The sequence below is a fragment of the Drosophila sechellia genome, chromosome 3R (genome assembly GCF_004382195.2).
Source record: "Drosophila sechellia strain sech25 chromosome 3R, ASM438219v1, whole genome shotgun sequence".
In the NCBI taxonomy this organism is placed as follows: domain Eukaryota; kingdom Metazoa; phylum Arthropoda; class Insecta; order Diptera; family Drosophilidae; genus Drosophila; species Drosophila sechellia.
In genome coordinates, this window is record NC_045952.1 from 15,841,115 (window position 1) to 15,863,633 (window position 22,519).

General features: G+C 47.8%; 8 protein-coding genes across 16 annotated transcripts; 4 read left to right on the forward strand and 4 right to left on the reverse strand.

Moving 5' to 3' along the window:
- The first annotated feature begins 209 nt into the window (after positions 1-209).
- Positions 210-6,762, forward strand: LOC6606617 (DNA polymerase theta). Its single transcript, XM_002031382.2, has 7 exons — positions 210-1,877; positions 1,954-2,327; positions 2,390-2,946; positions 3,006-5,085; positions 5,148-5,355; positions 5,414-6,328; positions 6,396-6,762. The coding sequence occupies exons 1-7, from the start codon at positions 299-301 to the stop codon at positions 6,701-6,703; spliced, it is 6,021 nt and encodes a 2,006-aa protein (XP_002031418.1). The 5' UTR covers positions 210-298; the 3' UTR covers positions 6,704-6,762.
- Positions 6,701-7,307, reverse strand: LOC6606618 (rhodanese domain-containing protein CG4456). The gene is made up of 3 exons (XM_002031383.2): positions 7,103-7,307; positions 6,881-7,040; positions 6,701-6,825 (listed from the first exon to the last, which is right to left on the reverse strand). The coding sequence occupies exons 1-3, from the start codon at positions 7,221-7,223 to the stop codon at positions 6,774-6,776; spliced, it is 333 nt and encodes a 110-aa protein (XP_002031419.1). The 5' UTR covers positions 7,224-7,307; the 3' UTR covers positions 6,701-6,773.
- A 242-nt stretch (positions 7,308-7,549) lies between these two features.
- LOC6606619 (EH domain-containing protein 1) lies at positions 7,550-14,501 on the reverse strand. Its single transcript, XM_032722961.1, has 3 exons — positions 12,995-14,501; positions 8,500-8,673; positions 7,550-8,436 (listed from the first exon to the last, which is right to left on the reverse strand). The coding sequence occupies exons 1-3, from the start codon at positions 14,217-14,219 to the stop codon at positions 8,231-8,233; spliced, it is 1,605 nt and encodes a 534-aa protein (XP_032578852.1). The 5' UTR covers positions 14,220-14,501; the 3' UTR covers positions 7,550-8,230.
- A 316-nt stretch (positions 14,502-14,817) lies between these two features.
- Positions 14,818-17,200, reverse strand: LOC6606621 (ninjurin-2). Of its 9 annotated transcripts, XM_032722965.1 has the most exons (5): positions 16,920-17,197; positions 16,534-16,585; positions 16,051-16,227; positions 15,687-15,893; positions 15,581-15,623 (listed from the first exon to the last, which is right to left on the reverse strand). In XM_032722965.1, the coding sequence occupies exons 1-4, from the start codon at positions 16,922-16,924 to the stop codon at positions 15,696-15,698; spliced, it is 432 nt and encodes a 143-aa protein (XP_032578856.1). In that variant the 5' UTR covers positions 16,925-17,197; the 3' UTR covers positions 15,581-15,623; positions 15,687-15,695. The 9 variants fall into 9 exon arrangements, with proteins under 9 accessions (XP_032578857.1, XP_032578860.1, XP_032578864.1 ...); XM_032722966.1 differs by lacking the exons at positions 15,581-15,623; positions 15,687-15,893 and adding an exon at positions 14,818-15,305 and having other exon boundaries at positions 16,920-17,200; XM_032722964.1 differs by lacking the exon at positions 15,687-15,893 and having other exon boundaries at positions 15,309-15,623; positions 16,920-17,195.
- An 84-nt stretch (positions 17,201-17,284) lies between these two features.
- On the forward strand, positions 17,285-18,119 carry LOC6606622. The gene has a single exon (XM_002031387.2). The coding sequence runs from the start codon at positions 17,597-17,599 to the stop codon at positions 18,002-18,004; it is 408 nt and encodes a 135-aa protein (XP_002031423.1). The 5' UTR covers positions 17,285-17,596; the 3' UTR covers positions 18,005-18,119.
- A 49-nt stretch (positions 18,120-18,168) lies between these two features.
- Positions 18,169-20,598, reverse strand: LOC6606623 (actin-related protein 1). Its single transcript, XM_002031388.2, has 6 exons — positions 20,475-20,598; positions 19,633-19,697; positions 19,397-19,571; positions 19,186-19,337; positions 18,580-19,126; positions 18,169-18,512 (listed from the first exon to the last, which is right to left on the reverse strand). The coding sequence occupies exons 1-6, from the start codon at positions 20,520-20,522 to the stop codon at positions 18,369-18,371; spliced, it is 1,131 nt and encodes a 376-aa protein (XP_002031424.1). The 5' UTR covers positions 20,523-20,598; the 3' UTR covers positions 18,169-18,368.
- LOC6606624 lies at positions 19,720-20,599 on the forward strand. The gene has a single exon (XM_002031389.2). It carries the CDS (start codon positions 19,794-19,796, stop codon positions 20,223-20,225), a length of 432 nt encoding a protein of 143 aa, XP_002031425.1. The 5' UTR covers positions 19,720-19,793; the 3' UTR covers positions 20,226-20,599.
- Positions 20,600-20,883: 284 nt separating this feature from the next.
- On the forward strand, positions 20,884-22,489 carry LOC6606625 (suppressor of fused homolog). Its single transcript, XM_002031390.2, has one exon. It carries the CDS (start codon positions 20,905-20,907, stop codon positions 22,339-22,341), a length of 1,437 nt encoding a protein of 478 aa, XP_002031426.1. The 5' UTR covers positions 20,884-20,904; the 3' UTR covers positions 22,342-22,489.
- The last annotated feature ends 30 nt before the right edge of the window (positions 22,490-22,519 follow it).

Genomic DNA, 22,519 nt, shown 5'->3' on the forward strand with positions numbered 1-22,519 from the left:
CGTAGTGTGAACAAGGTTTTACCCTATAGCACGCATATGGAATCAAGAAAGTAAAGGTATAAATAAAATCAGTTTAATCAAGATATTTTGTTAGAAAGTCGAGTGCAGTGTGAACAAGGTTTTAGTGGGACCGCCGGCGGTGTAGAAAATTCGTTCAAAGTGACACAACAATGAATAGTATATTTGAAACTTATCATAAGACGGCCACATTGACCCCGCGACGTTTCGTTTTCCTTTTATTCATTTCAATTTTGACAAGCAGTTGCCAGCAGTTGTTATTTCAATGTAAGAAGTCACAATGTCATTCTCGCAGTCGTTCAATTTCGGAAACAGCACCTTAATGGCGCTGGAAAGAGGAATGCAAGCGGACGACAAGGAGAATGCACAGCCAGGAAATGGAACTATCCAAGTCCAAAGTGCCGGCAATGAGGTAAATAGCGAAATCCAGGAAATTAACTCGGAGTTTTTTCGGGACGAGTTCTCCTACGAAGTGAATCAGGCCCATAAGCCAGTGGAACAATCAGTGGTCAATGTGTCTCAGGTTCAGCAGCATATGGCAGTTATTTCCAATCAGGACTCTGAGGATCAGAGCCGCTCATCCCCTTTGAATGACCACATCTGCACGGAGAATTCGTTCGAAAGCGAGGTCGTCGTGCAGGAGCAGCCCAATGTGGATGAGAACAGTTTTTTGTGTCCAGCGCAGGATGAAGAGGCTTCCGAGCAGCTGAAGGAGGACATCTTGCTCAGCCATTCCGTACTGGCCAAGCAGGAATTCTACCAAGAAATTTTGCAAGTCACGCAGAACCTGAGCAGCATGTCGCCGAACCAACTGCGAGTGTCGCCCAACTCCTCGAGGATCCGCGAAGCGTTGCCCGAGAGACCAGCAATGCCGCTTGATCTCAACTCGCTTAGATCAATAAGCGCATGGAACCTGCCCATGAGCATTCAGGAGGAGTACAAGAAAAAGGGTGTCGTCCAGATGTTCGACTGGCAGGTGGAGTGCCTCTCCAAACCAAAATTGCTGTTCGAGCACTGCAACCTGGTGTATTCCGCACCCACGTCGGCGGGCAAAACGTTGGTTAGTGAGATAATGATGCTGAAAACCGTACTGGAACGAGGTAAAAAGGTTCTGCTCATACTGCCCTTCATCTCGGTGGTGCGCGAGAAAATGTTTTACATGCAGGATCTGCTCACGCCGGCTGGTTACCGCGTGGAGGGATTCTACGGCGGCTATACGCCACCAGGAGGCTTTGAGAGCCTTGATGTGGCCATTTGCACAATAGAGAAGGCGAACTCCATTGTGAACAAGCTGATGGAGCAGGGCAAACTGGAAACCATAGGCATGGTGGTGGTAGACGAAGTGCATCTCATTTCGGACAAGGGACGCGGCTATATCCTGGAACTTCTGCTAGCCAAGATCCTCTACATGTCCCGTCGCAATGGACTGCAGATCCAGGTGATCACCATGTCGGCCACACTGGCGAATGTGCAGCTGCTGCAGAGCTGGCTTGACGCAGAGTTGTACATCACAAACTACCGACCCGTTGCTCTAAAGGAAATGATTAAGGTGGGCACAGTAATTTATGACCACCGTTTGAAATTAATTCGAGATGTGGCCAAGGAAAAGGAATTTTTGAAAGGCCTGGAAAACGATTCCGATGATGTGGCCCTTCTCTGCATAGAGACGTTGCTGGAGGGCTGCTCCGTAATCGTGTTCTGCCCCTCGAAAGATTGGTGCGAGAACCTGGCCGTTCAATTGGCCACCGCAATACATGGCCAAATCAAATCTGGAACAGTGCTGGGCCAACGATTGCGGGCAAATCTGGATCCGAGGGCCATTGCAGAAGTGAAGCAACAACTCAGGGACATTCCCACAGGTTGGATCATTCGTTCATCATCATTCATCATTCATTCATTTACATTCATTCCTGATTATGACTTCATTTAACTTAGGTCTCGATGCGGTCATGTCGAAGGCGATCACCTACGCCTGTGCGTTTCACCACGCCGGCCTAACAACGGAGGAGCGGGACATTGTTGAAGCGTCGTTTAAGGCAGGTGCATTGAAGGTTCTAGTCGCCACCAGCACACTGAGTTCGGGAGTGAATCTGCCCGCTCGGCGCGTCCTGATACGCTCGCCATTATTTGGGGGCAAGCCAATGAGTTCCCTAACGTACCGCCAGATGATCGGACGAGCTGGACGCATGGGAAAGGATACGCTGGGTGAGTCTATTCTCATCTGCAACGAGATCAATGCCCGAATGGGAAGAGACCTGGTCCTATCGGATCTGCAGCCCATTACTTCCTGCCTCGATATGGACGGAAGCGTAAGTATCCAAAGATCCAAAAAAATAGCCAGAGCAATGCAACTAAGCTTTCCATTTTCCAGACCCACTTGAAGCGCGCTCTACTCGAGGTGATTTCTTCTGGTGTAGCGAACACTAAAGAAGACATCGACTTCTTCGTGAATTGTACCCTGCTGAGTGCCGAAAAGGCCTTCCACGCAAAGGAGAAACCACCAGATGAGGAACCTGATGCCAATTACATTAACGATGCCCTCGACTTTCTTGTGGAGTACGAGTTCGTTCGCCTGCAAAGGAACGAGGAAAAGGAGACAGCAGTCTATGTGGCCACTCGTCTCGGTGCCGCGTGTCTGGCTTCCTCTATGCCGCCCACTGACGGCCTCATCCTTTTTGCGGAACTCCAGAAATCTCGTCGCTCCTTCGTCCTAGAGTCAGAGCTGCATGCTGTTTACCTAGTAACGCCCTATTCTGTCTGCTACCAACTTCAAGATCTCGACTGGCTGCTGTACGTGAATATGTGGGAAAAGTTGACCTCGCCCATGAAAAAAGTGGGCGAGATTGTTGGAGTCAGGGACGCCTTCCTCTCCAAAGCTCTGCGTGGTCAAACGAAACTGGACTACAAGCAAATGCAAATACATAAACGGTAAGCAAGCTTTTTGAAAAGATCAAATATTAAACTTATATTGCTTACATGTGTTGCAGTTTCTATATAGCTCTGGCTCTAGAGGAACTGGTTAACGAGACTCCAATAAACGTGGTGGTGCACAAGTTTAAGTGCCACCGAGGAATGCTACAGAGTCTGCAGCAAATGGCCGCGACCTTTGCAGGCATTGTTACTGCTTTCTGCAACTCTCTGCAGTGGTCCACACTCGCCCTGATCGTTTCCCAATTTAAGGATCGTCTCTTCTTTGGCATTCAAAGGGATCTTATCGATCTAATGCGAATACCCGATCTGTCGCAGAAACGAGCTCGTGCTCTCTTTGATGCTGGCATCACCAGTTTGGTGGAGCTGGCAGGCGCTGATGCGCTAGTATTGGAAAAGGTGCTCTATAACTCACTCAGCTTCGACTCTGCAAAGCAAAACGACAATGAGAACGCGGAGGAGGCGGCCAAGCGAAATGTAGTGAGAAATTTCTATATCACCGGCAAAGCGGGGATGACAGTGAGCGAAGCTGCCAAGCTATTGATTGAAGAAGCTCGACAGTTTGTTCAGCACGAGATCGGACTGGGCACAATTAAATGGACCCATACTCAGGGGGGTGAGGACAAAGCTTCGAGGGCAATAGAAGATGGCGTGGAGGATGTCCACATGTCCCTGGAGGAGGAACAGCCGCCAGTAAAGAGGAAATTGTCCATCGAAGAAAATGGCACAGCCAATACACAAAAAAATCCCAGACTCGAAACACTAGTGAACACACAGCGAGGCTATAAAGCTGATAAGATGAAGCCGAATCTTAAAGAAATCGAATATGCGCAAAATAAGACTCCAGGGAATCCAACTGCACACATGGATAACCTAAACCTGATTAGCAATGACCTACAATTATCAAATGAAGAAAAACCTAGTACCAGTCAAAGTGCTAGTAAGAAGCTCGTTAAGGAGGGAATGGCCGAACGCCGCAGGGTCGCTTTAATGAAGATTCAGCAACGCACCCAAAAAGAGAACCAGTCTAAGGATCAGCCAATACAGGCGCCGAGGTCTAACCCACTTTTAAGTCCGGTTAATAGAACGCCCGCAAATCGATGGACACAATCGAAAAACGCAAACAATGAGATGAACAATCGTCAACTGCCCTGCAGAAATCCACGAAATCAATCACCAGTACCCAATCCAAACCGCACTGTCTCAAGGCAGGCTTCCAACGCAGAGGAGGATTTGTTTATGGCAGACGATTCCTTTATGCTGAACACCGGTCTAGTCGCTGCCCTCACGGCAGCCGAGAGCAAAATTGCCCCTTGCGCGGAGCCGGACGTGATACCTAGCTCGCAACCTAAGGAGCCGGAGGTGATCGGTGCACTGACTCCACATGCATCCAGACTGAAGCGTTCCCAACAGTTGCGATCACAGCGCATGCAAAGTCACAGCCCTACCCCGCCACGTGAAATCAAAATGGATTTGGAATCAAAAAACGAATCCACCGGGGTCTCCTCTATGGAAATCTCGGACATGTCTATGGAGAACTCACTTATGAAAAATCCCTTACATCTGAATGCCTCGCACATTATGAGCTGCTCGAAAGTAGATGAACCTGCCTTGAGTTTCTCTTCCATAGATATAATCGATGTGTGTGGCCACCGGAATGCGTTTCAAGCTGCTGTCGCCGAGATCAAAGAAGCCACGCGTTTGGGATTTAGCGTTGGCCTGCAGGCTCAAGCGGGCAAACAGAAGCCGCTAATTGGAGCCAACCTCTTGATCAATCAAGTTGCGGCGGCCGAGAACCGGGAGGCGGCTGCCAGGGAACGTGTGCTATTCCAAGTGGACGACAGCACCTTCATCTCTTGTGTTTCTTTCTGTCTTGCGGACAATGTTGCCTTCTATTGGAATATGCAAATTGACGACCGTGCAGCATGTCAGGGAGTGCCCACCCCTCTGAAGGTGCAGGAATTGTGCAACCTGATGGCTCGAAAGGATCTCACGCTAGTCATGCACGACGGAAAGGAACAGCTTAAGATGCTGCGCAAAGCGATTCCGCAGCTACAAAAGATTAGCGTCAAGCTGGAGGATGCCAAGGTGGCAAACTGGCTGCTGCAGCCGGACAAAACAGTGAATTTTCTAAATATGGTATGCTATGGAGAATATTTTTAATATTTTTATCTAATCCCTTCTAATTCTTGATCTTGCAGTGCCAGACATTCGCTCCAGAATGCACTGGCCTTGCGAATCTCTGTGGCAGTGGTCGTGGTTATAGCAGCTACGGGCTTGATACCTCCAGTGCCATTCTGCCGAGGATTAGAACGGCCATCGAATCCTGCGTAACGCTGCACATACTCAAGGGACAGATTGAGAACCTTGGCAGGATCGGCGAAGGTGACTTGCTTAAGTTTTTCCACGGTAAGTTCATTCATGGTGATTCATTTAGCCGAAACCAATAACCAAAATCCCTTTGTAGATATTGAAATGCCCATTCAATTGACTCTTTGTCAAATGGAGCTTGTGGGCTTTCCCGCCCAGAAGCAGCGACTCCAACAGCTCTATCAGCGCATGGTGGCCGTTATGAAGAAACTGGAAACAAAGATATATGAGCAGCATGGTTCCCGTTTCAATCTTGGCTCGTCACAAGCTGTTGCCAAGGTGCTGGGCCTCCACCGAAAAGCAAAAGGACGAGTTACCACCTCGCGCCAGGTGCTGGAGAAGTTGAACTCGCCCATTTCGCATTTGATACTGGGCTATCGAAAGCTGTCTTGTCTCTTGGCCAAAAGCATTCAGCCGCTAATGGAGTGCTGCCAGGCGGATAGAATTCATGGCCAGAGCATTACATATACGGCAACGGGTCGTATTTCCATGACAGAGCCGAACCTGCAAAATGTCGCCAAGGAATTCTGCATACAAGTGGGCGCTGATGCGGTCAACATATCCTGTCGGTCACCATTCATGCCCACGGATGAGGACCGATGTCTTTTGTCAGCTGACTTCTGTCAGCTGGAGATGCGGATCCTTGCCCACATGTCGCAGGATAAGGCTCTGCTGGAGGTGATGAACTCGCCGCAGGACCTGTTCATCGCAATTGCGGCGCATTGGAACAAAATCAAGGAGTCCGAAGTGACGCCGGACCTCCGCAACAGCACCAAGCAGGTGTGCTACGGAATCGTCTACGGCATGGGCATGCGATCCCTTGCCGAGTCGTTGAACTGCAGTGAGCAGGAGGCTCGGATTTTATCCGATCAGTTTCACGAGGCGTACAAGGGTATTCGCGATTACACCAGGAGGGTGGTCAATTTCGCACGCGGCAAGGGATTTGTTGAGACCATTACTGGACGGCGACGCTATCTGGAAATGATCAACAGTGATATGGAGCATCTGAAAAGTATGTGTCCTTAAAAAACGCTTGTGATCTCAATTTAAACATCCCTCCCTATCCCTTTCTCTCACAGAGGCCGAGCGCCAGGCCGTTAACTCCACCATCCAAGGATCGGCTGCGGATATTGCGAAGAACGCTATTCTGAAGATGGAAAAGAACATTGAGCGTTATCGCGAAAAGCTGGCCTTGGGCGACAAGTCAGTTGACCTGGTAATGCACCTACATGACGAACTCATCTTCGAGGTGCCAACGGGAAAGGCCAAAAAAATAGCCAAAGTCCTTAGCATCACCATGGAGAGCTGCGTGAAACTCAGCGTGCCCCTCAAGGTGAAGCTGAGGATCGGACGCAGTTGGGGTGAATTAAAGGAGATTAGCGTGTAGACTGTTTAAATGTGTTATTGTTGTATAGTTTATTATACCATTTTATAGATTTGTTTAAAGACTGAATGTTTTAGGACTGCTTGGCTTCCCACTCCGTCCAGGATCCGGCATAAGCCTTGGCGCTGCAATTGATAAATAATTGTACAAATGTTTTACTACGTACTTTAAGAGACTCACTTGGTAAAGCCCAGCGTGCTGGCCAGATTGGCCGCCCGGGCAGCTCGTCCTCCCGCCTTGCACGAGAAGATCATGACCGCATCGACGGCCGGCTTGGCGCGTCCATAAGTCTGGGCGAAGTCCTTCTCCGGCAAGTTCAGTGCCTTCTCCAGCTCAGTCACTAGAAATTAGAAAAAGGCGTGTCCATTAAGCCTGTAATCCCTGGACTTTGGCGCTTCTCACGTGGAATGTTTATGCTGGCGGGCAGGACGCCCGTCTCCTTCAGCTCCGACTCGTTGCGTACATCGAACAGGTACTTCTCCGGGTGGTTTGGAATGTCCTTGACTTCCTCGTAGGTGGCCATATTTATTTTTAATGATAATTCTCAAAGAACTCAGTTGAACTCAAAAGTTAGCCCGGTTTGAGGTGTGACCACTGATCGACTGATTAAATATACCAGCGGGGCAGAAAAATATACCGAAATCAGTTATTTTCGAAAAGTTTAAAATTTGAAAGTTTACTAAAAAGTAACTGATTCTCTTTTAAAATGTTTTTTAAGCCTTTGGTTATTAAAGAAAAATCAAATTGAAATATAAGCTACCATAATAATGAACCCCCATTCGTATTCAAAACAAACATTTCCAAAATAGTTTCATTTTATTCTTTTATACAATTTAAAAATCAGATTAGTTTCACATTTAATATTATTTTATATTCAAGAATTCACTAATTACAAAATAGTCGAAGCACAGGCAGTAAATTGCACGTTTCTATTTCTATTTCAAGTGGCCTGCCATGCGGGAGCATTTCAAACAATAATAATTCAAAATAAATACAGGAAATACATGCCCTAACCCACGATTCCGTCGATTGTATCAAAAGTGGTACGATTGCAAATTAATGGCCCTTCAAGCTGCACATCGACATTAACCTAGATATTGTATACAGTTTAACTCATGCTTTTTTCATTGGCATTGAACAATTGTTTATCCACACTCCACTTTCCTTAAGTCAACAACGACAATTGGGCGCTCAATACACACACCTTGTCTTATTCCACTAGTTTGCTACTCTACATCCTGCTTTACAATCGATTATCCAAAAATATGCTATATGCTTGTGTAAATTCTACGAATTTATGATTTATATCTCATACGGTGATACGGTGTGTGTTTTAATACCCAGCGCATTAATGATGCGCTTTCACAACGAGTATAGTACATATAAAAGGGCAGTCGCCTGCACTGTGTGGCTAAAAGTCAAACGAATCGAACATAGTGCATCCTAGGAGTGACATCTGTGTACGTCTGTGGTTTTTTGGGAATTGTGAGGCTGTGTGATCGGGTGTGTACATGCGTATGCTACAGGACACTAGTCATAGCGCTTCGACGGCGGTACTAAGTGCTCCGGCAGCACGGTGGGCAGCTCGCAGCCTTCCAGCTTGACGTTGATTAAGTGCAAGGCCAGCGCGAACTCGTCAGAGTCCAGGAACCCATCGCCGTCGACGTCCGACAGTTTCCAGATCTTGCTGAGCACCGAGTTGGGCAGTTTCGATTTGATGAGCTCCTGCTTGGCAGCTGCAAGTGGAGGAGAATGGGATTAGTATATTCGATTTCCCCCTTGAGTTATAACAAACTTACTTGCACCGGATATCTTGCCATCGACTGGTCCCAGCCCATTGAAGATGCCATCTGTGCGCGGCTTGTCCTTGTTGCAGATCCACTCGTGCTCTCCGTAGCCGGCATCGATGCCCTCGCCCTTCATGTAGCCGAATGGTGAGACATGGTCGTCGATGACTCCCTCGAAGGCGCCACCTGTGAAAGAGGCGATGAATGGATGGAGAGGTCAGTGTGGCATTCGATACTCTGTGTGCGCCATAAATTTGCATTAATTAAGCATGTAATCTAAGTTGATCGGTGCGTCGCCGTGCACAAACATTCAATTTGAGGCAATTAAAACCTTTAGATCGCTCTGGCTCCAATTGACGTCGCCGCCGCCGTTCCGTGACTAGGCTGGCTGACCGACTTAAGCATGTACTTTGCCGGCTACTTTAACTGGGCAATTGTGATGCAGTGCATTCTGGGGGGCAATTTAGATGGGCGGTGCAGGTTGCCGAGTGCGATCTCAATTCACTTTTTGAAGTTGCTCAATTCGTTTGCGGCCTCTTTGCAATTGAAAAGGGCCCTTCGCCTGGCATGACTTGGAGATCATAGAGTACCCATTTCATTATTCTAAGTAAATCAATAGTGTATTTCCAAGCGTTGCCACTGACTTATGGAATCAACTACTGTGCGTGGTGCTTACGGCCATATCACTCCCTGTCCCCGCCTCCGCCTCATTTTCAGTTTCAGGATCAGGATCTGGTTTGGTTTCTAGCTCAGAGCCAGAGCCAGAATCATGCTCCAGCTCTGCCGGTGGCATAGACTCCGTTTCTGGGCCGGGATCGGCATCCTTATCGCTCTCGACATTGCCCACTCGACTAGTGCAACTGCTGAACAGGCGGAGCTGCTGCTGGCGCAGACTCTGCAGCCAGCGATCGAAGCGCTCCGCGAACTGCTGCCGCTGCGAGCCGGGTGTCAGAAGAGCTGGCTCCTCGGCCACATCGAAATCGTCGTCGGAGTCCGCTTGGGTATGCAAGAAATAGAGAGAAAGATGGTTGACAGAGGAGCACATCTGCTGAGTGCGGCAGTGCGACTCGGACGTGGATATCAAAAACCGAGTTTAATTAGTGGGCCAATGGCGAAAACGAAAAGTACGAAGAACCAAAAGAACGGCGAACAGAAGAACTGATTTCTGCAAGATCGTGTCAGATATGTGTACAACTATTTAGCGACATACTGCTAAACATGTGATGCCGACCCCCATATTCAAGATGTGCTGGTGATGGTGATGAAGTGATGATGGTGACGGTGGAGGCAGTAGCTCAAGCCACGGTCCAGAGAAGTTCCATTTAGAATGGAGTGTCAATTCCATTGGCAAATCAACCGAAACTATGAAGACATCACTACCCAAAGCACTTATCTTGCTGGCTGAGCTAGCCAAGTCAATTATCCAAGACAATACAACGGAAATGCTAACAAATGAAAGCAAACTGTGCAGCGAACGCAACGAAAATAAAATCAGAGATACAGATACAGATACATACACTCACTCACTCACTCGCCCATGCACTAAATTAGAGCCCCAAGTTCTTGACTTTGATTTCGATTCGGTTCGCTTTATCAACGCATTCCGCCTCTCTTTTTCAGGGGTACATCCATCGAAATTCCTTCTGGTGTAATAATAAACGAGAAGTTCATTCACTTGTCGGGTCCAATTTAATAGGGGGGCTATATCGAATTTTACCCAAATCGAATGTCGCGGTGACCGAAACTGCGGATGGATGACACATGCGTTGAGGTATTGATCTCCCCACCCATGACATCAGTCGATCGCCCATCGTATTATGCTTGGATTTGCCCCAACGAAACGTATGTATATACATACTCGGCTATGTGGAATGCTTTCGCACAAGGTCAGGCCAAAATGCGCTAATAGTTGAATTAAAAGGCCACTCAAGTGGTCAGCAAACCAAAAGGCAAACAGTAGAGATCAGACAATGGCATTGTGGCGACTGGATTGCCATATATCATAGAGTAAAATGCTTTCTTCCTGCACTTAGCGCTAGTTCATCTGAATTCCGTGGGCCCCTTCGTGGAATTCACGAGCGGATTAGACGGAGGATGAGCCACTTAGTGCCACACGCCCCAAGTCACAATCGGAGAGCATCAAATTGATACGCGGCCTCAGGTTGCCAACGCCAGCAATACATTCACTCGTATGCGACTGCAACCGGTTCGGTTTACAGATCATAAGTACGTACGTACATATGTATATAATCGCCAGAGGTGGGTTGGGGCGATGGGTTGACCAGGGATCGTCTGGTCGAACTGGGCGTGGGGATTATTCTGGGTGCTGTTTGATCAGCTGGACGACAATCTCTCCTCCTCGGAGGCAGCACATATTGGAATGCAAAGTTTTATATATTTACTCTTCCCATTCTAAATTGCCTGGCCTATTGGGAGATAATTATTTGAGTTCTCCTTGTCTGGCGGCTCTGTGTACTGAATTAATCCAATCACACGCCTTTCGGTTGTAGTTTTATAGTGTTCGTTTCGGCATAACACCATTAGCTGGCATGATAAGAAGCACTGATAAATGGCAAGAGCCTTCTACTCGCACGATAAAAAGGTTTGTGCATGCAAAACAGATGATTATATAAATCAAATCAAATTAAAGCAATCAAATTAGTTACTGGCTTTCCGTATAAGTTGCTTGCTCAGCAAGCAATTATCCCTAAAGCTGAATATAATATATATATATATGGTGGCCAACCTTTGAGCCACTCATAATAAACATAATGCACTAGTTCTGATAATTCAGGCTTTTATTGTTTGAAATATGTCTAAAATTGCACGGCCAGTAGCCACAACCTGTTGCCTAATTACGCTGTTTATTCGGAGCTGATAAACGAACTAAATGAGCATACTTGCTGCTTGAAATTAGAGCAGTGCTAATAGAGGGACATGCCCAGACTTTTGTCGACTGATAAGGCATGATTTGATGATGGCATGCTGACTCGGCCTTACATTGATTTTTATCTAGAGTAACCTGCACTACGGCCAACTAGAAGTTGCCTAGCAACCCGATAAGGGTTGACAAACAGGCCACTTTGGCTCGACCCACTAACGAATGCACGGGGGAAAGCGAACAGGTGTGCGGCACTGGGCCTTGAACTCCGGGCCACGCACAAAGGTCGGAGGTCACAGTAACAACAGGGCGAACCGGTGGAGCAGCCAGCTTGCATCGAATCAAATTAGACTTTCAATTAGGGTTTACTTTTTCCCGGCTCCAATGCGACTGGCGCCTCTAGTCTCTGATTAACTGAGTTACTACTACCACCTCCGCCTGCTGCTCCTCCTCCTCGAATGCTCCACACTTAAACGCGATTATATTGCTGGGCGTGTTGGCTCGGCATCGAGTGCGTGGTATTCGTCATGGTTGCCTGGATGCGTCTGCTCCGGAGAGCTAGATCCGTTTCAGCTGCTGGGTACTCGAGTGTGAAATATTTATCATGCCCAACTGTACGCCTGCTATTATTTTCTCTTTTCCCCTCTCCGATGACTCATGGCCCAATTAGAACGAACCCTGCGCTGCTCCAAGCTATCGGTATTTTCCAATGATTACATCATGGCCACGAATCTTATCAGGTTGCGGGGAGAAAACAGTCAACTTGCCTGAGTTTCTTACCCATGACGAAAGCAAGGCGATAATTATTGACACATATGAATAGTAGAAGTTTTCGGTTTGCCACGCCCCAGCCCGCCACTGGCGCCCACTTTCAAGTACAAAGCAATTGGCTATCACATTTTGGGTAGCAGAGTATTTGCAAAAGATACGAAAGAGAATACGTGGTTCTGGGGCGCTATTTGCTTCCACCTCGATGTTGAGTTTGCCACAGAAAGTGCGTGTGTGTGGTGTGGCTGTGTGGTCTAAGCGCTAAATTGACACCGACTTTTTGCTCGCTCGCCTTATCAGTTTTTGGGGCTTATCACTTTGTTTATATAGTAGCTCAAATATGTTTCGCTTATAAAATAGGGTTTATATATAGTCGTTGCCAGGCATTGCATAATTTGCCAGCCAGCGAAAAGAGGAAGCTGAGCATGTGGGCCAGGGAAAAGCTTCGATTTTTGGATCCGCTAGCCATTGGTTTTGTTTTTCGCTGGCAATTTGAATTGTGACTGTAATTGTATATCTATTAAATACGTTTGGCTGCGGTCTAGCTGTAGCTGTGGCTGAAACTCTGGCCGTATGCGAAGCCAAGCCGCTCACTCCGCTTGGCAAAACTCGTTTTCTTCGCATTTTGGCCCGGCTGGAAATCTGGGTTAACTGGCGCATTTTTCTCGCTGCGCATGCGCAATATTTCGGTGCGATGGGAAAGCGAAAACGCGCCAGCGAAATGCCCGCGGAAAACCAAGAGATTTCTCGAGATCTTTGCGGGTACGAGTCGGATGTCTGGTTGCCCGGGCAAGTGCAGTGTGACTAATGCGGCAAAGCGGTGCTTAATCATTCATAATCACTCTCGAGGGGACTTACCCTTGACGATTGGGTCCGCGACCATGGTCATCTCCTCCTGGGGAATCATCTCCATCAGGCGGGCAATGTCCTTGGCCAGCATGTTGTCCACGATGTCCAGCAGATGGGGCTTGAGGGAGTGGAACTTGGTGAAGTCCTGGTGCTGCAGGACCTCCTGCATCTTCTTGATGTCGGGGAAGTCGCCGGGGGAAATGGAGTGCTCGCGCTGGATGCGATCGTACACCTGGCCGAGGTTCTTGATCAGGTCCTTCTTCTTGCTGTCCTTGCCGAACACAGAGGGCATGTCCTTGCGCAGCTCGGCAATGATGAAGGCGTGCACCTTGGCCAGGCGTGCCCTCTTAATCAGATCGTTCAGCTTGCGCAGGGCGGCGTTACGCGGCAGGGACTGCAGATCCCTGAACAGATCCTGCTCCTCGTCCTCGAACAGCCGGCGGTTGGCGTCGAAGCGCAGCGGCTGGTCCCAGAAGGAGCCGATGTACACACGCGCCACCTCCGGCGTCTGCAGCACCTTTCCCAGCGACCACATCAGTGCTCCGTACACCCGCATCAACTGCTGGTGGTCAATCATGTCGGCCTTGTTTAGGATGATGCGGATCTTGTCGTCGTGTCCCTTGAGCGCCTCGATCGAGCGCCGGAACTCGTCGGAGATGTCCAGCTTGTGGGCGTCGAACAGCAGGATGATGCGGTCCACGCGCTCTGCGAACCACTCCAGCACTCCGGTGAAGTCGTAGCCCCTGTCGATGCGCTGCTTTTCGCCGGAGAGAATTCCGGGTGTGTCCACGATGGAGATGGCATTCAGCACCGGCGAGGCCACACTGCTGCATTGGAAGCGATTCAGGAAGGCGTTGCCGTACTTGGACAGCGGCCGGAACTGCTTCTTGGGGTCCACGACCAGGGCGTTGCCCGGTATCACGCCCTCCTTGTCGTCGTACATCACGGCGATGAAGCGGTCCGTTGTTGGCTCCGGACCAATTCTAATGCCCGGAAAGTCGCGTTCCAGCAGGTAACGGATGAAGGTCGTCTTTCCCGTGGAGTACTGGCCCACCAGCAGGATCATGGGCTTCGCATCGAAGTCGGGATCCTCGAGCTTTGGCGAGTGAAAGTCGTGGAACTGGTAGTGCTCCTCCAGCGGCAGCAGCTTGCTCCGATAGATCTTCTTCAGCTCGCCGATCACATTCTCCACCACCTCCTGGGTGTTCTTCTCGCGCTTCAGAAAGCTAAACATGTCGCAAGACTCTAATATTAGCCACCGAAATTATAGGGGGAAATGGGATTTGGATACTGATTCGGGAATGGCAATAAGAATCAAAATCGGAAACGGGGTACGCGGTCGGATTTGGAGTGGTGCTGGCGCGGGTGTCACGGAGGCGACGACTACGGCAGTTATGTTATGTGTCTACACTCGATTGTCGCGCTGCGCTGGGTCGTGTAGCGAGTGATTCACGCGCGTACGTATACGTATTATTTTTGGAATACGACTTTTTTCGGTCCAGATAGCGGAGCAATCAGCGTGACCGCGCCAGAGACAACGAAGAAATACCACAGAGTCTTTGGATAAATACTGCAATATACCAACGCTTAAAAGAAATACCAAATCGTCTTCGACCTTAATTTAATATAATTAATCTAATTTCGAAATTATACTTCTATTTAACGTAACTATTATTTCTTAACTGTATTATTTGCTTTAAAAGAAATTGTCATTGACGATAAACATATATTTAAACATAAGTAATCGGCGCCTATCGATAACGGTCCACATTTGCGCGGCGGTCACACTTTTTATGCAAGCGCGAACTTATATCGAATTCAAATTGTATAAATATAGGATTGCTCACCTGTCGCCCGCTTCTGGGCGTGGCATCTTGATTTATTAGTAAGCAAACAAAACGTTAAATTTACGGGCCTTCCAAAGTATAACACCAAACAACTGTTAACAAGCACTAATCTGTTGTTTTTGTCCTTTGACACTAAAACGCTGTTAGCATTATCACTTAATAGAAATTTGCTTTTTTTGTGGTAAAAATTTATATATACAGTGTGGCAAGCAAGTGTATATAAAACACTGAGCCTACGTCGTTCATAAAAATATAACTTTAGCTGTGATTTCACAAATTCAGGGCTTCAGAAGTTCCACATCCGTGTGAGGAACAGCCGGATCCAGGCCAAAATTCATCTTCATGATGTCACAGAACACGGACAGGAATATGAAGGCATCAATGAAGTGGTTGATGGCGAAGCCCCGATTTCGATCCTTGGTATTATGCATATTGATGAGGGACTGGATGACCAGCAAGAGTCCAGCAGCCACCTGTTTGCGAAGGTATCAATACATTCATTTATTTCACTCTACAACTTAGGTTTGCATTAGCCTTAAAGTACATATATGTATGGATATAAGTGTAAATCGTTGGATCTCTAGTTTCTACGGTGTCTTTTCGTGCTGATCGAGAAGTCGGAGCGGCTGCGATGAGTACTCAATTCCGAAACCGGATATGATAACGTTCACCACGGATATTATGAACACGACCACCAAAATAACATCGTTCAGGATGACCGCTGCCGTCTGATCCTGCTGCCTGTTTATGTTGAGACTGCCGATGACCACGAACAGAATGCCCACCAAAAGCTGTCGAAATGGGGAATGGGGAATGCATTAGAAACGGAAGCGTACAAAACCTTCCATGCCCACCCTCTAGTCCTAGTTGTTCAGAAAGTCGCCCTGTGGCGGAGGCAGTCGACTGTCAAAGGCCGAGATGAACAGATTGATCATGGTCGTGAAGAAGGCGAAGCCCGTACGCACATGGTTAATGATATTGGCCGACTGGTGAAACTCCGGCTGATGCAGCCGGCAATCCCGCAGCAGGCTCAGGGACAGGCTCAGCACGCCCGACAGGACCTGCACAGAGAAAAACATAACTATCAGTTCCATATTCTCATGGGAATCAAGCCAAGTTTTGCCGAGTTTGATGGATTTCATTATGATACTCATGTTTTATGTTTTTCTCTGTGCCTGACACTTAGAGAATAAGGATCTAAAGAGATTATATGCCCACCTGCATCACTATGGACAGACTGATCAGGATCAGCATCAGCTTGTAGAACTGGTGCTGTTCCCCCACCTGGAGGATGTACTTCAGCTGCGAGGCATTGGCCGTCAGCAGGGCGATGTCCAACATGCCCTGGGCGATCGTCTTCTTGGTGGCATACCTATTGGCATCCATTGCCTTCATCTGAAATATAGGGTATATACATTTATAAGTATTTGAATTCAGGATATAACATATGCAAAACCGAAAGATACATTTTCGAGGAAAGTGGTCATGGTGGCGGTGCAACAGTCAGTTTGAAAGTGAATGAATCTTAAAGTTCGCTTTCAAAGTAGTTCCTTATCTATTGCCATTTGTGTCAGATCTTGTGCCGATAAGAAAACAGAACATCGCAGCTGCGAGTAATGAAAAATAGGCTAACATTCAGGGCAAGGGTTACAAACACAAATGTGCATAGTAAATAAAAAGAATATATCATTGAAAACTAACCTGCCAAGCATTTGTTACGTGTTTCTGTGGGGAAGCAAAGGATTCCGCCATACTGCAAGGATTATTACCACAAAAGGATGCAATTCCCATAACAATTAGAAAATCAATATGAGAACAAATGTTTTTCGCACAGCTCATCGGAGTTTAAAAGTGCATAAGGCCAACGAGTCGGATACACAACATTTTTGAATTGCACGAACAGTCGGAACAAAGACAATAATTACCCGGACTGGCAATTACGGAAGGAATGGAAATGGGGATGTGGACACGATGGTGTGTCTCATTCGCACGAACAAATAAATAATTCAAGACCAGGAATATATGGCTAAGATCAAGGTAGGTGGGTGCTCGCAATATCTTCATGACATATTTGTATCTTGACTTACCTCATTTTCGTTAACCCGCTGCAAACCTGATGCCATAATGAATGAATCTTTGGTTTATTGGTTTTGCTTTCGGTTGGAGCTTTGTTTTTCGCCACACACCAGTGCACTTTGGATCAGTTTTCGTGTCAGTCAAAAGAACTCACAACAACATTCAATTCAAGTTGTTTCGGTTTTCATTGTCTCCTGAAATTGGCAACTAATTGTTGGTGGTTGTTGGAGCGGCGTTGTCGTGGTGACGGTTGCCGACACAACCAAGCGATTTAACAACTGGCGGAGAACTGAATTCAGAAATCCCGTCCAGAGAGTACTACCCGATTCGAATGATTCGGCCATTAAGTATACTTGGCCAGCAAGAGAGTGCTTCAAGCTGGAAAGAGTGTTTTTGAGTAACAATGACTAATGGCAGTGGATTGAAAATGTATTGTTTAAGTTCATCAAGTTCTATGCCTATATATAGTATATCCTTTGGCAGAAAGACCAGTTCTTATCCTTAATTTATGTCCTTGATGATATTTGGAGTTTATTTCATATATATTCCGCACCATTCCTAATTTTGATTTGTATCACAGTGAGCTGAGTTTCTTACAGCAGTACAATTTACACACAGCTTTAGTTAGGAGTTTTAAGAAAGAAATTTAAATATATTTCGTTGAAAGATTTATTAAAAAGAAAGAACCATGGAATTTCCCATACCGGAGGCTCAGTACTGGGACGTTTCGAAGAAATCCCAAAAAGATCGTCAGATGATTCGTAAATTCGTGCCCGAGGCGGTCGACCTGGCCATCATAAGTCGTGCAGAGATCTACAGGATTGACACATTCTATTTGGAGTGCCAGAAGTACCGCGATCACTATCGTGACCCCTACGGCAAGGTTCACTGTCCGCCGTTCTTCCACCTGCACAAGGGCAAGTGCGGAATCAAGCTGGACCAGAGCGTCATCAAGATGACACAGGCGATTGCCGCAACTGTGGACCGGCAGCCCATAGTGTTTCCCCTGATTCCGAACAAGAGCATGTTTTTGGGTGGTAGCATTCCCATGGGGTCACAAACATCCCAGGTTGGCGTCACTAGCTATCTGAGATGAAGAAAGTATAACTTTTTGATAGCCAATGTATCAGAGCTAGAGTACAAAAATCTTTCGAGCAAGAAGATATAACTATCTGTTAGATACATCCAAATATACAATAGCTTGTTGCAAATACTTGGTTTATTTTTTATGAGTTAACCTGGGAAGGAATCATCCGCAAGTGAAATTTAAATTTTAGTACTTTATTTTCTAGGCTGGGAAAGCAGTTTCAATAAATAGCATTTTAAATACTTTGCGCCCTTCATGCGTAAAACGTACACAATATTTTTCAATTTATGGGGTACTTGATGTTAGCTGACACAAGGATTTGATATACATTTTAATTAGCCTTTTACAAATGGCGTTTAAGCTTATAAACACGCTAAAAAGTCTTTCTGTGCACGGCTTTCTGTCCCTCCTCCTCGTATTCCCGCTTCGAGATCCACATCTTCTTGAAAGTATCGAGCGAGGCTAAAATCGATCCGCCCATCCATGTGGAGTACAGACGTTCCTGCGGCGCGGCGATCTGTTAACATAGATTCGTCAGTTTCAGAACTCTGCCACAGAACTATACAATTGTTAGAAATAATTACCCTGATCTTGAGATCCTTAGCCGAGTGTTTCTTCAGTTCGGACAACAGACGGTCGCCGAATCCCTTGAAGAGCGTGGATCCGCCGGAGAGCACGATGTTCTGGTAGAGCATTTTCCTGAGATCCATATCTGACTTCTCGATGGAGTACATCAGAACGTCGTGAATGCCCTCACACTCCTCGCCCAGCAGATCGGGCCGGAAGAGCACCTCCGGTGCCCTAAAGCGTGCAGGTCCAATCTCGAAGGTCTTGCCGTCGGGCAGCTTGTAGGCGAACTTCTCGGTCTCCACGGTCTCCTCCTTCTGCGGATTGGTGGCCAGATAGCAGACCTTCTCCTTGATGGAGCGCACAATCTCAAATTCGGCAGTCGACCGGAAGTTGAAGCCCTCCCGGCGGATGAGTGTCTTCAGGTAGCGCGTCACATCGCGCCCGGCGATGTCCACGCGCATAATACTGTGAGGCATGGCGAATCCCTCGTAGATAGGAACTGCATGCGTCACACCGTCGCCGGAGTCGAGCACTACGCCTGTCACGCGACCGGTGGCGTAGCTGCAAGGGTACGGTTAGATGAAATCGACAGGGACAGTTCGTAAGATTGCAATGCTTACAGACTGAGCACCGCCTGCATGGACACAAAGAGCGCAGGTGCATTGATGCCTTCAAAGAAGAACTCGGCTGCCTTTTCGCGGTTGCGGCGCGGATTAAGCGGGGCTTCGGTCAGCAGAACGGGATGATCCTCCGTGAAGGTGGCCAGTTGTTCCTGGTAAATGCCATTTGAAACATTTAGTTAGGATTATGGAACATCTATGGACACCTTACTTTGCTGTAAATGTAGCTCCATATCCGCTCCATGTCATTCCAGTCGGTGACAATGCCGTGCTCCATGGGGTACCGGATGCTAAGCAGGCCACGGTGCTCCTCCGCCTTGGGTCCAACGAATATGTCGCCCTCCAGCGCACCAGCCATCACTCGGACATGCTTGGGCCGGCCAATGCTGCAGGAGAAGGCATTAGTTCTATGGGTTTATTAAGGTTATGGTGGTCCACTGCACTTACTAATTGGGAAACCTGCATTTTGGAATGTGCTCACCAGCAAAGCCGGCTTTGATCACACCGGAGCCCTGTCAAAAGTGATGTGAAATACATTTAGTTAGTTGCGTCAACTTATTTTATTTAAAATTTTATGTGCAAACGAGCAGGAAATCTAAATAGTAGACATGGAATCCTTTAGTGTGCCGGAGGTGGACATGATGACCGTTTCAAAGAACTCGCAATACGAACGGGAATCGCTACTAAAGTTCGCACCGCCAGTTGGACTGACCAACATCAGCTACGGCAGCTTGTATAAGGTGGACTCCTTCTATTTGGAGTGCCAGAAGTACCGGGATCAGTTCCGCGATCCCTACAACAAACTGCTGCGCCCAAAGATGTTCAGCACATACAGGGGCAAGTGTGGTGTCAAGATAGATCCCGAACTGGAGCGCTTAAAGCGACCCGCTGCCTCCCATGTGGAGTCTATTCCCGTGGTGTACCCAATGGAGTACGGGCACCAAATGGACTTCGATAGAGGCTTCCAGATGCAGGGACGCAACAGCAGGGATGCGGCCATCGCCCGCAGATATCCGTGTGTGCGTGTGCTGGGCAGATAAAGGGATTCCATGCAAGCATTAAAGACCAAATTCCCCGTTTTCGCTGTCTTCACTTCCGAATTGAACCATCTCTGGCGTTTGCGGAGCTATTCTCTCTGGGATTAGTCATGTTGGCCATTTGAAGACGGCTTGAAAGCTCGTTGACAAAGGGACGGGCGGTAGGTGATGTCACTGTTTGCTGGCTAAAACTCTGGGAACCCTAGATTTGCACAAAGCTACCCGCATTTACTGAGCCCCATCTCCACTTACGTTATCTATGACGACGGGCTGGTTGACGACGACATCATAAGGCTCCATTTTGTGCGTTTATCAAAATTTGCAAATTTTCTATTAAATAGTTGGTCAACAGGGTGACCGTAGGTGGTTGGCAGAAATAAACAGCATGTAAAAATATACCACGGCAAGAAATACTCAACACTTGTCGGGGGGTGGTTTTCAAATAAATGGAACTATATTTTCATTATTTTTATCTACATTTTTAGAATTAGCAGGAAAAATAATAAAACTAATAATTATTATAAAAAAGTTTTGAAAATAAAGAATGGTTTTTCAAAGAAACTCACGTAAGTTTCCATTGTCAAATCCGCACTTTACATGGCAGTATTTTCATGAGTGGTATATTCATGTGGTGGTATTCCGCAACGGTCCAACAAAGGTCCTACTTATCACACTGGATGAAATGGCTGAGGCGAATTTGGACAAAAAACCGGAGGTAAAGCCTCCGCCGGGCCTTAAGGCCATCATAGACCACCTGGGGCAGGTTTACCCCAAACAGCCCAACCCGCTGCAGGTGACCACACTACTCAAGTACTGGCTGGGCGGTCAGGATCCGTTGGACTACATTAGCATGTACAACTATCCGGGAGATGTGGACAGGAACGTTCCGCCACACTGGCACTATATCAGTTTCGGACTCAGCGACCTACACGGCGACGAGCGTGTCCACTTGCGTGAGGAGGGCGTCACCCGGTCGGGCATGGGATTCGAGTTGACCTTTCGCCTGGCCAAAACGGAAGTGGAGCTGAAGCAGCAGATTGAGAACCCAGAGAAGCCCCAAAGACCGCCCACCTGGCCGGCGAACCTGTTGCAGGCTATCGGACGCTACTGTTTCCAAACAGGCAACGGTCTGTGCTTCGGAGACAACATCCCGTGGCGCAAGACCCTGGACGGCAGTACCACTTCCAAGCTACAAAGCCTGCTCGTCGCCCAGGACCCTCAGTTGGGCTGCATCGACACTCCCACCGGCACAGTAGACTTCTGCCAAATTGTCGGCGTCTTCGACGACGAGCTTGAGCAGGCATCGCGTTGGAACGGGCGCGGTGTGCTTAACTTTCTTCGCCAGGATATGCAAACTGGCGGTGATTGGCTGGTGACTAACATGGATCGCCAAATGAGCGTCTTCGAGCTGTTTCCCGAAACGCTGCTCAACTTACAGGACGACCTGGAGAAGCAGGGATCCGATCTGGCCGGCGTTAATGCAGATTTTACGTTCCGTGAGCTGAAACCTACCAAGGAGGTTAAGGAAGAGGTGGATTTTCAGTCGCTGAGCGAGAAGTGCGCCAACGACGAAAACAATCGGCAGCTGACGGATACGCAAATGAAGCGCGAGGAACCGAGCTTTCCACAATCCATGTCGATGAGCAGCAATTCGCTACACAAATCCTGTCCCTTGGACTTTCAGGCGCAGGCACCAAATTGCATTTCACTGGACGGTATTGAGATTACCCTCGCACCTGGCGTGGCCAAGTACCTGCTACTGGCCATCAAGGATCGCATCCGACATGGGCGCCACTTCACCTTCAAGGCTCAGCATCTGGCGTTAACGTTGGTGGCGGAATCCGTGACCGGCTCGGCGGTTACATTGAACGAACCCTACGGCGTGCTGGGCTACTGGATTCAGGTCCTGATCCCCGATGAACTGGTGCCGCGCCTGATGGAAGACTTCCGCAGCGCGGGCCTAGACGAGAAATGCGAGCCCAAGGAGCGACTGGAGCTCGAGTGGCCCGAAAAGAATCTGAAGCTGATCATCGACCAGCCGGAACCTGTGCTGCCCAATGTTCTGCCCATGTCCCTCGACGCTGCTCCTCTGAAGATTTCCAGTGTGTCCAGTGATTAGCTAGTAGTTATTTAATTTAATCGAATTGAATCTTCCACTAACGAGTAAGTTTTACATATATACATCTCATCTAACACAATGCACGTGGCCTTTGCTCCTCGCCAGAGTCCAGTCAAAATATACAAACACATACATATACCCAAAACCACTCGACGGGCCTTTGATCGCAATATGAAAA